Source organism: Nipponia nippon, unplaced genomic scaffold (genome assembly GCF_047370975.1).
Source record: "Nipponia nippon isolate SJK-2023a ecotype South Korea unplaced genomic scaffold, ASM4737097v1 scaffold_25, whole genome shotgun sequence".
Taxonomy (NCBI): Eukaryota; Metazoa; Chordata; class Aves; order Pelecaniformes; family Threskiornithidae; genus Nipponia; species Nipponia nippon.
In genome coordinates this window covers 5,211,503-5,227,055 of record NW_028262342.1, presented here as the reverse complement: position 1 = coordinate 5,227,055, position 15,553 = coordinate 5,211,503, and the positions used below count along the sequence as shown (strand labels likewise).

At 43.4% G+C, this 15,553-nt stretch overlaps 1 protein-coding gene across 1 annotated transcript; it reads right to left on the bottom strand.

The window, feature by feature from the left end:
• Positions 1–2,472: 2,472 nt before the first annotated feature.
• PM20D1 (peptidase M20 domain containing 1) lies at positions 2,473–15,348 on the bottom strand. Its single transcript, XM_087762008.1, has 13 exons — positions 15,123–15,348; positions 13,655–13,741; positions 12,830–13,062; positions 11,296–11,382; positions 10,348–10,481; positions 9,782–9,901; positions 8,925–9,000; positions 8,631–8,692; positions 8,292–8,370; positions 7,088–7,159; positions 6,068–6,236; positions 5,252–5,351; positions 2,473–4,416 (listed from the first exon to the last, which is right to left on the bottom strand). The coding sequence occupies exons 1-13, from the start codon at positions 15,328–15,330 to the stop codon at positions 4,287–4,289; spliced, it is 1,557 nt and encodes a 518-aa protein (XP_087618134.1). The 5' UTR covers positions 15,331–15,348; the 3' UTR covers positions 2,473–4,286.
• Between the last annotated feature and the right edge of the window lie 205 nt (positions 15,349–15,553).

Genomic DNA, 15,553 nt, shown 5'->3' with positions numbered 1-15,553 from the left:
TGGGGACTAAAATGACAAACATGTCTAAAAGTTTCAGACTGCTAGCAAGCTCTGCATAGGAGCTGCGGATGAGGACTGAATGCGTTGGCAAGAATCCGTGCAGGGTTCAACCTGGCAGCAGCAGGCAGCACTGAAGAGCGCTGAAGGTCAGGACGAAGGGTCACAGGCTGAGCTACAGCAAGGACCGCTTCCCTCCAATGGCAAAGGACACTGCAGGCTACGACGGAGCGGCCTCCAGATTCCTCAGTGCTCTGTGGCACTGGTAAGAGTAGGGCTCGGTGGCGTGGGCTGAGTGGGGCAGCTTTCACAGCACCTGCTTGAGAAAATGGATTTCACCAGCTCCATGAAATACCAAACAAAATGTCAGAAGAGGAGCCAAGAATGCAAGTGTCAAATGCAAGGCTGGAGGAAACAACTTTGTAAACACCTTGTTCCTGCGTTCTCCTCCAGCTCTGTGCCTGAGCTCTCCACGGTCACTCTGGGCTGAAAATAAACCAAGCCCTTGTAAATAGAGGCTAGCAACAGAGCTTTCTTTAGAAAATGCAGGTGTGGAATGTGACCTTTTCTCCATCATGTAGCAGGCCCGCATGACCCTCAATCAGCTGGTCTGCTAGGTAGCAGGCTGCTACAGCTGGACAACTACAGACATTACTTTGAGTAACTGTTGTCGAAGAATGGCAGCTTTGTAGACTTGGCTACACAGAAGGGGAAAAAAGGAAGTTGCTATGGATGTAACACAGAACATGTTAACACACTGGAACCGGACTAATACAAACAGCGTTCAAAACCCCATCAGGTACGACACCAAGTTGTGTGTCTTCAGAGCAGAAAAGCAGGCTTTTCCTTCTCTGATGAATCAGAGGTAATTGCTCTACATGCTCAAAACACAATGACTCACTACAAAAAAAAAAAAGAATAGCTCACAGAGCTATTACTCTGTGTTTTCATTACGCACTTGACATTATCAAGTAACTACTCATACAATGCAAAGTTGTACATGATCTTAGCAGAAAAGGCCAGCGCATCATCCTTATGCTATTATTTACATGATGACGCTAAGATTTCAAATACCAGTCAAGATCAGAGACATTCTCTGAAAACATCTCATGGGACCAGTAAAATGGGGTGGAAAGAAAACTGTTCTGTCAGGAGAGGTGTGGAGATACCAAATCATTGAGTGACCCTTCAGAATTGTGCCAGATAAGCATGACATGGCAGCTAATATAAAATAAGGAGACTTGGGAATACAAAGGGCAAAGCCTCTGCATGGAAAAAAAACCACAGACAATTATCAGAAGTGACTGGAAAAAATGGGCAGAGGTGGGGAATGTGCTTTTTCACCATTGGATCCCGCAAGATAGGTTTTTCAAGCACTTCAGTTTAGTGGCTTCAGGTTGCAGCAAAGCCCTGTTGAACATTTACTCAATGCGGAGGCACTGCATGATTTCAGCAGTGGCTGATGAGCAGCACTTAATGAGGCTCTGCAACAAGCTGCATTAGCAAAACCTCATGGTGCACATTTGCACAGTACCTGCCAAAACCAACCCTGCCTTCCCAGCGCTGTCTGCCCTTCACTTTTCCTTCAGCAGCAAAATGAATCTCCAGATGAACGTCCTTTAAAGAAACAATCCTCACCAAACACAGAGATGAGTGATTTTTGGTTGGGGACGGGAGATTACAAAATATAAAGGATGCTTTATGTCTTTAGGACCCATTTGCTATTACAACAGACAACAAATCCCTCCTTGCACACCACAACACAGCCTTCACTGCACAACAGCATGACCCAGGTTAGGATTTTCACAACCTGTGCCCTACAACAGAATCACAGAACGGTTGGGATTGAAAGGGACCTTGGGACATCATCTAAGCTTTACTCCCAGGAGGCTGCTGGCCTCCTTTGCCCCCAGGGCACATTACTGGCTCATGTTCAACCTGCCCACCAGGACCCCTGTGGCCTTCTCTGCAAAGCTGCTTTCCAGCCAGCCAGTCCCCAGCGTGGGGTTATTCCTCCCCAGGTGCAGGACTTTGCATTTCCCTTTGTTGAATTTCATGAGAGACCCGTTTTCCCATTGCTCCAGCCTGCCGAGGGCCCTCTGAACAGCAGCACAACCATCGAGTGAGCCAACCATTCCTCCCAGTTTCGCATCACCTGCAAACTTGCTGAGGATGCACTGTCCCATCACCCAGGTCATTAAGGAAGACGTTAAACACTATTGGCCCCGTACTGCCATAGTCAAAGTAAAGGCTTTAGACTCAGTTGTGTTTATAGAGACTAGCCAGAGAAAAAAAAAAACCCAAACCTTTCCTCCACCTCCCACTCCCGGGGATGTATTTTGTTCTGTGCTGTACCCTGACACATCGCTTTTGCTGTGTCTGCAAGAGGAATGACACCTTCACAAAAGAGCCATAGACATGTGGCTAAACAAATTAATGACGTTAGGGCACACAGACAAAATGCAATAAACCGTAAAAGATGCAAGCTATTTACTACCCAATAATGCATAAACAGAGTTAGCTAATTTTGTATAGAATGGGGAGCACCAGGGAGGGTGCAAAGATTGAAGCAGCCTGGAAAATATGTGGATTTGTTTTGATGGAAACTTTATTACTTGCTCTAGTGTAGAATCAGGTGTGGAAATGACTTCATTGCAATTATACAGTTACATAAAAAGACTAAATAATAATCAGAAAAGAATCTGCATTCCTTGTTTTATTAGATGAAAATGCTGATCTGGTTTCAATTATTTAATAGACTGATACAGTTTTAGCCCATTGGCCTTACTGATAAGATCAGACTGCAAATAAATAGAGAACAGTGAACGGAAAGAATAGGAATCACAGTTCCATCACTGTTTTTCAGGATACGTTTCAGGGTATTTCCTGTACATTCCAGTACGTTTTACAATATGAATTTAGAGCAGAACAACCACCCATTCCAGTGTATAATTCAAGTTCTGACAAACAGACACACATCGCTGCAACAGTGCAACAGGAGGAGCTGCACTAGTACCTGCAGCACAGAGGCTGTATGGCAGTACAACAAAGCAGCTTTCGCCCAGTCTTTTCTTTGGCTAGCATCTGGTTCTTAATTCTTTCTTTGTTTAATTAATAATGGTAACCGCAACTAAAGAGGCTATCAAGGCCAAAAGAATGCTGAACCCTTCAGTGCTAACAAAGGTAGGCATGCTAGTGCAAGATTAAACAGGGTCAACATCAATGGCCTGTCTACACTGGGATTCCCCAAGAGCTGAGTCAACAGAAGTGCTGCAGCAAAGTGAAAACTGCCTGCACAGGCAGCGAAGGAACAGAGACTCTGCTCCCACTGAACTGGAAGAAACTGAAGGGCTTCACCATCTTTTAAAATCAAGTTCTCAGAGGAACAAAAGGGAAACGTACACTACAGAAACTGATTCAGTGAAAAGAGAATATATACGAGCAGACAACACCGATTTAGCTTCTTATTTGAAGCTGCAATTCCTTATTCCGACACCCAGCTGCACAACATACCCTGCGCCTTACCAAAGAGTGAGAGAGAAAAAAAAGTCACTGAGAAGACAGGAAGAAAAGTTATCAGCACCTCTGAGATCAGGGCAACATCAGTTAAAGCAACACAGCTAGGACTTCTGGAGCTCAGGATTTTAAAGTAGTCAGAAATCAGTGCGTACATGGGAGAACTTAGCAGTATCAAGTTAACACTGACACTGGTTGAGAGCACCACTGATGCTGGTTGAGAGCATCAGCTGGGGAAGAAGCCCACACCACGCAGCAGCGCAACAAACTCTTAGTGCAACTCTACCAATTACGTGAAACCTACGCCATGTCACAAACCTTCCACGTGAGCTTTTGACAGACACATCATTTGTGAAAAATCAACTGTATAAAATGAGCTTGTCAAAAGCACACATAGGAAGATTCACCTCTGTTACTGATAGATGAGTGACTGCTGATTATAGCTTAGATTTTTAAGTTACTACCAACTTCAGAGGCTTAAAGAAAGCACTGAAAAAATTAATACCATCAGATTAATGGCTGCATGTCAGACCAGGGGGGAACAGAAACCAGGGTTACTTGTTGTGTTTTGTCCAGGTTCTTATCACTTTCTGGCAAACCGTACATTTGCCTAAAGCAGCAACAAGCAGTTTTTTCCATCTGTATGTAAACCACAATAGGCAAAAACCAAATTCCAGACATAGCTCAATACGCAACACACAACCGCATCTTACGGCCCAGAGCCCTGCCATCCCAGAGTCCACCTTAGCAGCTGCTCCTCTCAGGCGTGTTTCTCACAGCTCGTGGGAGTCTGCGTGAGGCTCCGGAAGCTCGTCAATGTCACAGTTCTTAATCAGCTGAAAGAGGAACTCGATCTGTTTCTCGTAATTCTCAATTGAGATTCTCTCATTCAATCCATGGATCCTGGTAGAAAGAAAAGAATGTTTTTCATTCCAGTGTGCATTTGTGACTCACCTGCGTATAGCCAGCACCCTCCTTGCCTGTTCACTTCATAAAGCAATGCCCAACACAAAAATGCAGCAATACACACCAAATACTGCACTGTAACTGCGATGCCTGTTCCTCGGGCCAACCAAATTTACTGATTCTAAGGCTCAGAGCGTAACAACTAAGTCCATGGTGTATGTGAAAAAGAAAAAACAGTATTCCAGCTCTCTGCCCATTTCTTGGCCATTTATATCACGGTCCTGTACAGCTACAAGAACACTCTACTCCCTATCACCCGCACCTCAATAAAATGCCAAATCTATTACATGCTGAATAAATAAACAATCCCTTGCATGATGATGTTCTTTGTTATCACTTTATCCAAGGAAACCAAACTTCCAGCTTTAAGGAGCAAATAAATTCAGAGTAGCATGTGTCCAAACGTACAGATAAATCTCTTAAACAAGGCCAACTACCAGAACCACACCTTTCACAATGCTGCACTACATAAAGGATCCGGTCAGCTTGACAGCATTGCTGTATCACCGAATGGGACGCCTAAATGAGGTCTTGCCTGCATTTGAAGTAAAGGAGAGCGAGGGCTAACACTCTCCCAGTGTAATTACCACCCCCTATTTGTGTAGCACCCAAACCTGCAGGAAATGGGTGGCCTAACAAAACGTGAGGCAGCACCACCACCACGCCAAGGTATACAAGGCTGGGTTTCCTTCTTCTGCCTAACGCATATCGATTTTCTCTTTTGCTAGTCCCCACCCCAAACAGCTGCCCACATGCAGACAGAATACAGTACCTGGGAAGATCATCCGATTTCAAGAGCAGTGGGTTAAATCGATAAATGGCATTTGTGACGTTAGTGAAATGCCTGCTGTCTGTGTTTCCAATGCACGTGCCTGGAAAACAAACCTCAAGTTTACTTTGCATGAGAGCAGCATTTTAATGACCCACACTTTTCCCAGGAGAAAGGAAAGGCATCTGATAACAGTTCTATATGTGCCCTAGCTACACCAAAAGCAAAATCACTAGAGACAGTTTATTGGTACATCCTGGAAGAAGAACATTCTCTCTTTCGTGAACAGGAGGAGCTGAACATACAATTCAATCATTCTAAGAACAGCCATGATACTCAGCCTCTGCAGAAGTTTAAGCGTCAAACTGCACTCTATCAAACAGCAGAGAACTAGGAAGGAGCTGCGAGAAAGGGAAGGGGCTGGGGTCATAAGGAACAATACAGAAAAGCAGGAATGGCTTTGCCAGCTATGAAAACAATAAAAGAAGAGCTAAAGCAAGACCTCCTACTCTTGCTCACAATTCCTTTCTTCCCTGAAGAGATTCCTTTGTATACACAGAGAGTCAAATTCAAGGCTCATTGTTTCTGTCAGTTTCCTGTTTGCTTTTTTACTTCCACTACTAAAAAACAACATTAAAACTTTTAAAACATAAAGAGAGAACGGAATAAAAAGAGGAAAAAACAGCTGTTTCCAGTAGTTAACAGCTGGGGTGGAGAAATACACAGAAAATGGAAACAAGTCAATATTGGGGGATGGGGGAGAGAAAAGCAGGGCGGAAGCTTGAGAGGAAACAATAATTATCATGTGCTTGCTGTTACCTGGGACTACAGTGTCAACATCTGGGAAAGTATCCAGAATGGTTCTTTGAAAAATATGGGCTCCAAATGTCTGGTCATCCCAAGGACTGACGGGGAGTGGGTCAAAGGCCTCTACTACATCAATCTTCACTCTGTCATCAGCAACAGTGTTTCTAACTATCTCTAGCACCTATGGGTAAAACACAGAGATTAAATAAGCAAAAGAAATGAGAGCGTCCCTTCTAGATGTCAGCAAATGTTCCACTTCCCAGAAAACGTTTGTCCGTGAACTGCCAACTGTGGCTGCAAATACAGATGCATAGTTAGGACTGAAACCGTGCGGCAGGCTCTCTTCCTCTTACTCGGTGGATGGCTGATACTTAAGCTAATTGTTTTTCTCCCTAGTGCAATCAGATGCACATCACTGTCTCAAGGTATTCCTGAACTGCTTCAGTCCTGAAAGGCAGGTGGTCAACCTGCTGCTACTTGGTAGTTGGGTCACCCCTGTAAACGATCCAGAAAAAGCTTCCAGAAGGATAAACTTTCAGCAAAAGTGCGGGAAGGGAAGATACTGACAATGTTTCACGGCTGTCCTTGGCTGGACAGGCACGTTGCACCTACCGAAGTGTGCAAGACTCCCGTATTCTCACAGGTTACAAACCTCGACATTACCATTCCATAATCACATATGATCCATGTGCTCTTTGGCACAAAAGACTTCTGAAATCTGCTCGATATAACTGCAAGGCACGCTGCCGAGGTTGGCCTGCCTCTTGCTCTGCTCCACATTCAGAAGCCATAGCAAACAACGCATTTTGCAATCCATCTCGAAGAAGGAGAAAAGACATTAGATAAGCTGTGTTTCTGACAGCCTCCATAAAGGAGCACTTCCCAAATCTTCCTCTTCCACTGCTTGTATGAATACAGGGAGGGACAAAAAGAGCATTCTTATAGAACAGATGTGCTGCCGCAAACGGGCAAGTGCCACGCTGCTCAGAAGGGGATGGAGAAGAGCCCCGCAGCTGGGGGCACAGGAAGCACCTCAGCGGCCTTCTCTGCAGAGTGGATCCGGAAGTTCACCGTTGCTTTTGCAGAAGATGGGACGACATTTATCTAGAAAAAAAAAAAGGAAGGACCAAAACTTAAAAGGAAGTTAAAACCAGATTAAAATGCCAACTGCAAACTCAGAAACTGCTCAAACAACTCCAGGCCTCAGACTAATGCTTCACACTGTTTCCACTAACATTAAGTGTGGTATCTCTCTCCGTCCTCTGTGTTAAAATACTGTAAATCTCATCTATGTGAATATCTCTTATCTGCATTAAACAGATATTCATCAATTCAACAAAAATGAAGTTAGCTGTTGTATAGAAGTTTTCCTCTTGAGATAAGCCCTCTCCCTTCAGAAACTTTACACTGAGAAATTCTGAAAGTTTGTTGGTTTTTTAAGCAATATTTTTACTAATTGTCATATTACTTTTCCCCAAGTATGAGACACGTAAGTCGCTTAACACATGATGTTACTGAAGACACATAACTCTTCTTTTCTACAGAATGAATATTTATAATTTTGTTAAACAAAAAAGGAATAATCTTTAGGAAAAAAAACAAGGAACCAGGGTGTCACTTCTCTCCTGGCCACTCAGTGTCACTGTTCAGCCACTGTATCTTGTTTTCTTGTCCAGTGATGCTTTCCAGTAACAGATTTCTTCAGGGACACACCAAACAGCCTGTTTATTTTCCAGGGCTACAGTATTTTTGGATAGCTACACCTCCTTATCAGGGCAAGATCTGGCTAGATCAGCCAGAACCTGTTATCTCTCAGTCCAAGGTGCACACTGACCCTACTCGAATGAAGGTAAACGTCAGACCCATGCTCGCAAACACAAGATCGCATCTGGGCTAGGGAAGTGTTTTCGACTGTGACAGTTTCAAATACTGTCATCGATACTTTGCATGATTACATAGAAAACACTCTTTCTTGTCCATCCTAAAACATAAACAATCTTAATGCTAGTTTACAGAAAACTTTTTATGACAGAGATCAGACACTTCTGAAAGAAGTAATTTTCAACTGTAGCTGAATCCAAGCCACACCCAAAGTAAAAAATGAGACTGGTGGTGACACCACACAGGGTCTAAGACCAGGGCTGGTACTGATCTTGTAACTGGATACAAATAGGTGGAAACCAAATGTCCTAATTGTCTCATCGTACTACATGGAGAAAAATCAAAATGAAGCTACCTTGATTCCTGCGTTAAACATCGTGACTGCTGTAGTAGTTCGAATCAAGGCATTCGTGGAAGGTTTCCAAGCAAGAACTCTTACAAAAAAAAGAAAAAAAAAAACAACATGTTTCAGAGAAGTTAACTATCGATAAAACATAAGCACCGCAATTACACAGGCAATAAGCTGAATGATGGCCTATTCAATTAACAAAGTGGTTGTTAACAGTAAAGCACTGACGTTGTCTACACTATGAAATGGTACAACTGATTTCCTGGGAAGACTAGAAATGGCTAGTGGTCTTCATCTTCAAAGGGTGAGAGGCTGGGAATGTTCATCAAGCATCTGTTTTCTTACCTGCTGACAATAAGTGAAAACAGCCATAGGTTGCTCATGATGAGATTGAGAGGAAAACTGAACTAAGTGGAAGAAACAAAACCACAAATCAGAAAATGTCTCATTTTCAAGAGGACAGTGTAGTCACTTGGCTATGGTTGAACAATTCCAGCAGAAACAATTATCTGGGAGAAAGGACAGCTTAAGTCTTCTCCTTCCCATGAACTACACAACTGTGCTCTAAATTCATATGCTGGGTCACCCTTCACTTATTAATATGAAAATCTGAGAATGAAATTATAGTTCTTTCCTCACCTCTGGTGCAAGGTGCTCCATAGTCATGAGTTCTGGCCCATGGCCAAACAGATTGCGCAAGGGATTCTGCTCCAGTCTACGACAAAGCAAATCGACATTTGAAATTTAAAAAATCTGTGGCTATTATTGCTCCAGAAGGTTGATAGGAATCTGATTTGTGAAATGTATCCATCTATTTGAGATGCAATCACACCTTCCTCTCCTGGTGAGTAAATCTGTGAGCACAGCTCTGTGACAGATTTCTGGGCATTCCAGTCCCATGCAAAGATTTTCTTTCAAGAACAGCTGAAAAAATCCAAAAGCCTGACTTTTATAAAGAATACATGGAAATCTATAAAGATATCACACCAAATACCATCAAATCTGTACATTTTAAGTTGTTCTAAAGTAAGTATTTATTAGCCAATTTGATATCTACACAGACACATAATGAGGTGATTTACCCAGTCACATTCTGACTTTACACCATGTTTATTGGCTTGGGTAATTACCAGCTAGAGGTAGCAGGTATGTGCCAGGATAAATTCCAAAGAAATTCTGCAACCCAAACAAATCAATCTCTATTGCTACAGAGTAAATTATGATAGACATCATGATGTACCCATTGTCTTGGTTTTAAGGAACCAACTGACGCAGGAACAGCTGAAGTGAAAAGACACTCCAGACATTTGGCAACTGCCCCTTTGCTGGGGATTGCATTTCTGCCCTTCAAAGTGAGCTACAAACTTCAATTTCAAATATATAAGGGGAATTTGCAAAATACTCTTAAATACAAATATGAAAAAGGAAGTCACGTATCAGTGACTTAGGAGCCTGCTTGACTTGTCTATGACATTAGATGACAGGGAAGCTCTCACCTCGACATTGCTGCTGCAAGAATGCCAATACTTGTCTCCTTAGGAGGAAAGGATGAATGTCCTGGCTCTTTTTCCACAGTGAAGTTCAGCGTCATTGAACCCTTTTCTGTGATAGCAATGCTGGTGAATGATAAATACATAAATGATTAATGCAACTCCAAACACACATGCACAGACTACAGGTAAAAAGAACTACTCTGCATATTTTTAGCATCATAAAAAACACCAAAGAAGCAGTAACAACACATCCTTAACACAATCCCTACATGTTTGGAGGACTGATGCCTTGGCTGCTTCTCCAGTGAGCAGACCACAGCATACGATTAACATGCTTGCACTAGCTAAGTGGAACATCGTGCTTTTGTCAGCACAACTGTGATGGACAGCAAGCAAAAGCTCAAGGTCCTTGACTTGCACTTTGTGCCACTGCTGTAGCTTTAGCAACACCAACGCTGCTACATGCCTTGAAAATGTATTTTATTGACATTAGCACGGTCATTCCTCACAAATTAATTCTTGAAAATGAATCACTTTCACCACGGTCAATTGTGTTCTCTCTTACTTACACAGCTACTGGCTTCTTCACTCCCGCAATGATGCCATCTAGTATCGCACTTCCCTCATCTAGTAAGAAGGAGAGTTTCACTCCTCTAGCTTCCAACAGAGCTGCAATCTTCATTGCTCCCTTCCGACCATGCACCTGTGAGAATCCAGTCAGACGAACTGGTCAGATTAAGCCACGCCATTGGGAAGAATACTGGAAAACATCTTGCTGTTGACAGTGACCAGTGCTACAATGCAAAGAATGCAAGAAATCCCCTAATGAACAGCTCTAGAGCAACCTGTCGATAAAAGATTCTTCCTAGCAAAATTCACTGGAGATTGTTAACGGCCTAGTAGCAGATGAATTTATATCCACACTGAGGAATGCTCTCATTCACGAGTCACTGAATGTTGCTTTGAATCCTACTAGTTCTTGGACACAATGGTATCTCAGAGCTATAAGCTCCACAGATTAATTAGCCATTTTAAGGAGATACTCATTTTAACTACTAACAATTCTTTGTCTTTATATTTTGAAAATGAAAAAACAAAACCACCTCATCTGTCTCTTTGTACTGTTTACTTGTGGGTATACCCACAACCAAAGTGAAATATTTTTGTTAGCTCTTCCTGATCATTTGGAACAGCCATGTAAATCTTAGGCAAGCTTTTCCTGTATTATATATATTCCAAAATGTGACTCCTGCTGGACCTTCCATGCAGAAAAGATTTTGAAATAACATTCTACTGTTTTCTTTTCTCTTTGCTCATCACACTAAACCCTTTGTCGATGTCACTTAAAGCCAAACAATCAATATATAACTATGACCACGTGCCTGACACAGTATCTACCCACATAACCAAGAAAAACAGGAAAGACTTTCTAGCTAAACCATGTTTAAAAATTAAGCCTTGTTACATACATGAACAATGCAAACAACTAGTTGTTTTGACAAAATGAAAGAAAATACCTCTTCATCATGTCCAATGCCAACATAGAAAGATCTGCGGGGTCTGTAATTTCTTCTCAGCAAAAATTCTAGAGCTTGCAGAATACCCTGCAGAGAAAAAAGCAGAATGTGTTGTACTATTCTTGTGTGTTAGTAAGGAGAATAAATGTAAAAGAATGCAATGTAACGTAAAAGAAATACGATGCATTCAGAGCCCTTAAGGAAACTTTGTCCTGTTCACAGTTGAGCTTTTATTTCTACAACTCCTACTGATTATATTCATATTCTCTGGAAAACACACTGCAATATTTTCGATCAATAATGCTTAAGACTTAGTGTGCTACACAGCGTCAGCGTACATACACAAAATACAGTGTAGGCTTGTTCTTGCTACTGATGAAGTCAGTGACAAACTGCCCAGGAAGCACGACAGAGTTATAACTGCCCAAGGAATTCACTGTTCCTTTAAACTGCCTATCCTACACACAGTTTGGCACTGAGTTCAGCTACCAAATCCGTTTATTTTAATAAGCGGTATGTTTTGTACAAAAAGTGCTAAGAAGACAGAAACAGAAGAACAAGAAACTTAATCTGAAGAATGAGAAATGAAATCTACCATTTGCTGCATTTTTTCATCTCACCTGTTTTTTCAATTTAAGCTAGTTAATTTTTTTACATTTCAGCAGAAATTTATATCGCTTCTACCTTGCCAGCACCCGTTTTTGCCGTGTTCGCTGAAGTTGTTGGTTTTTATTGTCCATTTGTGGAGTTACTAGTGCAGTTCACAGCAGAAGGAAGCACCAAACCAAAGGTTTAAGTTGCAGAGCTTTGAAACTGACGATTAAACAACTTGAAGAAACTTTCTAGGAGTACGGCCTATGCCGTGACAAGCAGCCACAGTATCCGTGACACTGGTTTGCTAAACATCTCTTTAAATTTAAATACAGAGCTGTCATGGAAGTAATCTCTGCAAATCACAAAGGACTGTTTTCCTTATTAATTTTTCTATCAACCTTTTCCCAAATGAGAAATCCTTCACAGATCCATGTTTTTTGTACTTCATTCCTCCCAAATGTACTTAGTACAACAGCTCTTTGTTCTGCCACAGACTAGATAACAAAAGATATAAGGTTGTTTGACTATAATATTAAATAAAGATTGTTTATTTTGAAACTCAAGCCTTTTCAAAGGGCCAAGTTTGGCTTTGAATGCCCATATGACACCTGGAAAAAAGTAAAAAGTCTATGCCTGGTTTCAAACACAGCATTTGACATAAAATCTAAATATGGCATTTAACCAAATACATCTGCATCTGTGAATATGTTTTTCTGTATCCTCTAAGAGCTTTAACTCTGCTTTCTTCAGTAATAAAAGACCACTTCATCTCTAGGAAAATTTGGAAGAAAACCACAGGGCTTAGGAATTTATCACTAACATCCTGCATTTAAAGAGGGGCAAGAGAGACATTATAGTAAATCTCACGAGAATAGATTCCTCCAATCTGCCTTTTTCAGGCTTTGTATCTCTCTGAAACGATATTACCCAGATGACGTACTATGGCAGAGTTTTTGTTATCCAGCGTTCCTCGTCCATAGATGAAACCTTCATGCTCTGCAGCTGAGAAAGGAGGGAAATCCCAGCCCTCTGGGGGCGCAGGCACAACATCCATGTGTGCAAGCAGCATATAGGGCATCATTTCAGGGTTCGAACCCTGAACAGCAAAGAGATGGCTGTATTTCCCAACAATTTCATGTTGAATGAACTTTGAAGAAAATACAGCCGGGAAGACTGTTAAGAAAAAAATTAAAAACACATGAAAAATTAACAATAATGTCCAATTTTATCATTATATACTCCACAGAGACGTCATCTATTTAGCCTCAAGGGGAACACTGTAAGACTGACCACAACAAATTTGCTTCAGGAAGCAGATGCACAGCTTCATTCTCACACTTCTACCAATCCATCTCACTTTGTATTTAAGACTTTCCTAAGCAAACCCAGGAACTGTTGTTCACCAGTGCTGCAGCTGTTTTTCAGGTAGCAATGATGGGACTGCCAAAAAAACAGGCTGAAGCAGGGGTAGGCTTCCCCCATTTTTTTTTTTTTTTAATGGCAAGGTCATTTAACCATCTCAAGGACCAAAACCCATCATTGCAAAAAGACATTTGAACCTTCTCCGTCCTAGCTTTGCCCATTGCTACACCAAAGCACACTGTTGCAGAGGTGACCTACACATGCCATTTTTGCCAGTCCTTTCTTGAGGAAAAACAAAATAAAAATCTGTTCCATTACATTCAAGAACCACATAGACTCTCTTCACTTTGTTTATGAAAATAAAATTTAGCAGCAGAGATTAGTAAGAATGAAAGTTTAGTACCTTTCTGAATGTAATTCCCAAATTCTGCCATGGCAGTTGTATTCAAGTCCTCTGGAGATATGGAAACAGTTGGGATTTTAATAGCACCTTCAATGAAATACAAAATAGAACTCAATTGACACTGAAATCAGTCAAACAATACTTGAATTGCATTTCAAAAGAGAAAGTAATATTTATGTTCCTGAACATTTTCCAGGCTTTAAAGATTATTTCACAGGATAGTAAGAGCTGCCACTATCAAAAAAGACTGATGTACTTCAGCTGAGCTGCGCACATGCAGCACACCAGTATTTCCTTCCAGTTTCAGCCAAGGTATTTCTCTAGCTACTTCAACTCCATTTTTCATCCTAAAGTGTCAAGTGATATTGTTAGAAATGCTACTGTCCAGAAGCAGCTGCATTTTGCTAGGGTGAACTGATTCCTCATAGCCATAAAGTATTCTGGCAGCTAAGCAGGCAGCTTGGTTGGCAGTTCAAGGTTCTTTTTCAATAGGAAGTCAGGTTGTGACGGCAAGACTGTAATAGCACCTTCTTTCATACTGCTCTAACCCTTAAAGATATAGAGAGAGACAGGCCTTTTGTGGCTCCTTCTAGCCTGCTCTGTCATTCAAACAGGGTCAGACAAGGCTGCTCTCCAACATCGCATCACCATCATGCAAAGGATAGGTATAACTTAGTCCCAATGACTGCTGCCTTTCCTAAGAGCATCTGTTAAGTGCGGGTACAGATTCTTTTAAAGGTCATGTTATTCAAGAAGAAACACAGCAATAAGTATCTCTTATATCCCTGCATTTTCCCATTAAAAAGTACATAAACAGAATTTGCTAGGCAATAAATCTTTCAAACCAACAATGCCACGTTTACAGAACCCAACCCCTACTTGAACAGCCAACGACCATTGCTCCGTGCCAGATCACGGTTTCCTGCAAAGGGCCAGCCCTCGTGAGATCTAAGTATCCTCAAAGTCTTCTGCAGAAGACCGTGTCAGGGAGCACAAACACACCCTGACTTGTTACAGACAGGCTGCCTGCAGCAAAGTGATGTGCAAGGTTTCAGCCAGCAAGAAACAAAAAAACGCGACAGTGATTTATCCAGTGGACAACGCGATGCCTAGCAAACACAGTCACAGGGCGCCCGCAGCTTTCTGCGTGTACCAGAGGGAAACACTGATAATCAACGTGGGAAGATGGCTTCAGGAGAATAAACAACCGGTTTTCTCCCAGGGGAAAGCACCTGAGCAAGTGTCCTTCTTCACTGCTGCCCGGCTCCCACCCGTGCCCCGCGGCCGGCCCTCGACGCCAGCCTCTCCCTGCGGAGACCTCGGGACGCCCCGGCCGCGACGCCGGGGACAGAGGGGGCCGGCGACAACCCCTGAGCCGGGGCGGGGGGCACACAGGCTGCAGGCCCCCGAGGGGGCCCGGTGGGCCGGGAGGGTGGGTCCAGCCAGGGCGGCCGGCCGGGCCCCTCACCTCGCAGCGCCTCCTTGAGCTCCAGCCTCTCGCCGGCACTGAAGGCGGCGGTGCCGCCTCGCCGGGCCCACAGCCGCGGGATCGCCGGGGCCCGCAGGAGGTAGGCGCGGAGCAGCACGGCGGCCAGCAGCGCCAGCACCGCCGCGCACAGCCCCAGGCCCGCGGCCCACGCCGCCGCCCGCCGCGACCGCCCGCTCCCGCCCGCCATCCCCGGCGGACTTCGGCCGCCGCCGCCGTCCGCCCCGCGGAGGAGCGGACGGGCGTGGCCGAACGCCAATCGTCACGCAGCCACCCCCGAGGACGGCCAATGGGCGGCTTGGACCCGCCCCCTCCGCGAGTGCTCCTGGGAGCTGTAGTTCCGCGCCGCGGAACATTTGAAATGGCGGCGGGCGGGCGGGCCGGGCGCCTTGGCGCTCTCTCCCCTGCGTGAA

Coding starts and splice junctions, on each gene's coding strand:
- PM20D1 (XM_087762008.1), bottom strand. CDS start 15,330: ATGGCGGGCGGGAGCGGGCGGTCGCGGCGGGCGGCGGCGTGGGCCGCG. Junction 13,063..13,654: donor TGGGAATTACATTCAGAAAG/GTACTAAACTTT, acceptor TTTTCTTAACAG/TCTTCCCGGCTGTATTTTCT. Junction 7,160..8,291: donor TGTTTAACGCAGGAATCAAG/GTAGCTTCATTT, acceptor TTTTTTTTCTAG/ATAAATGTCGTCCCATCTTC.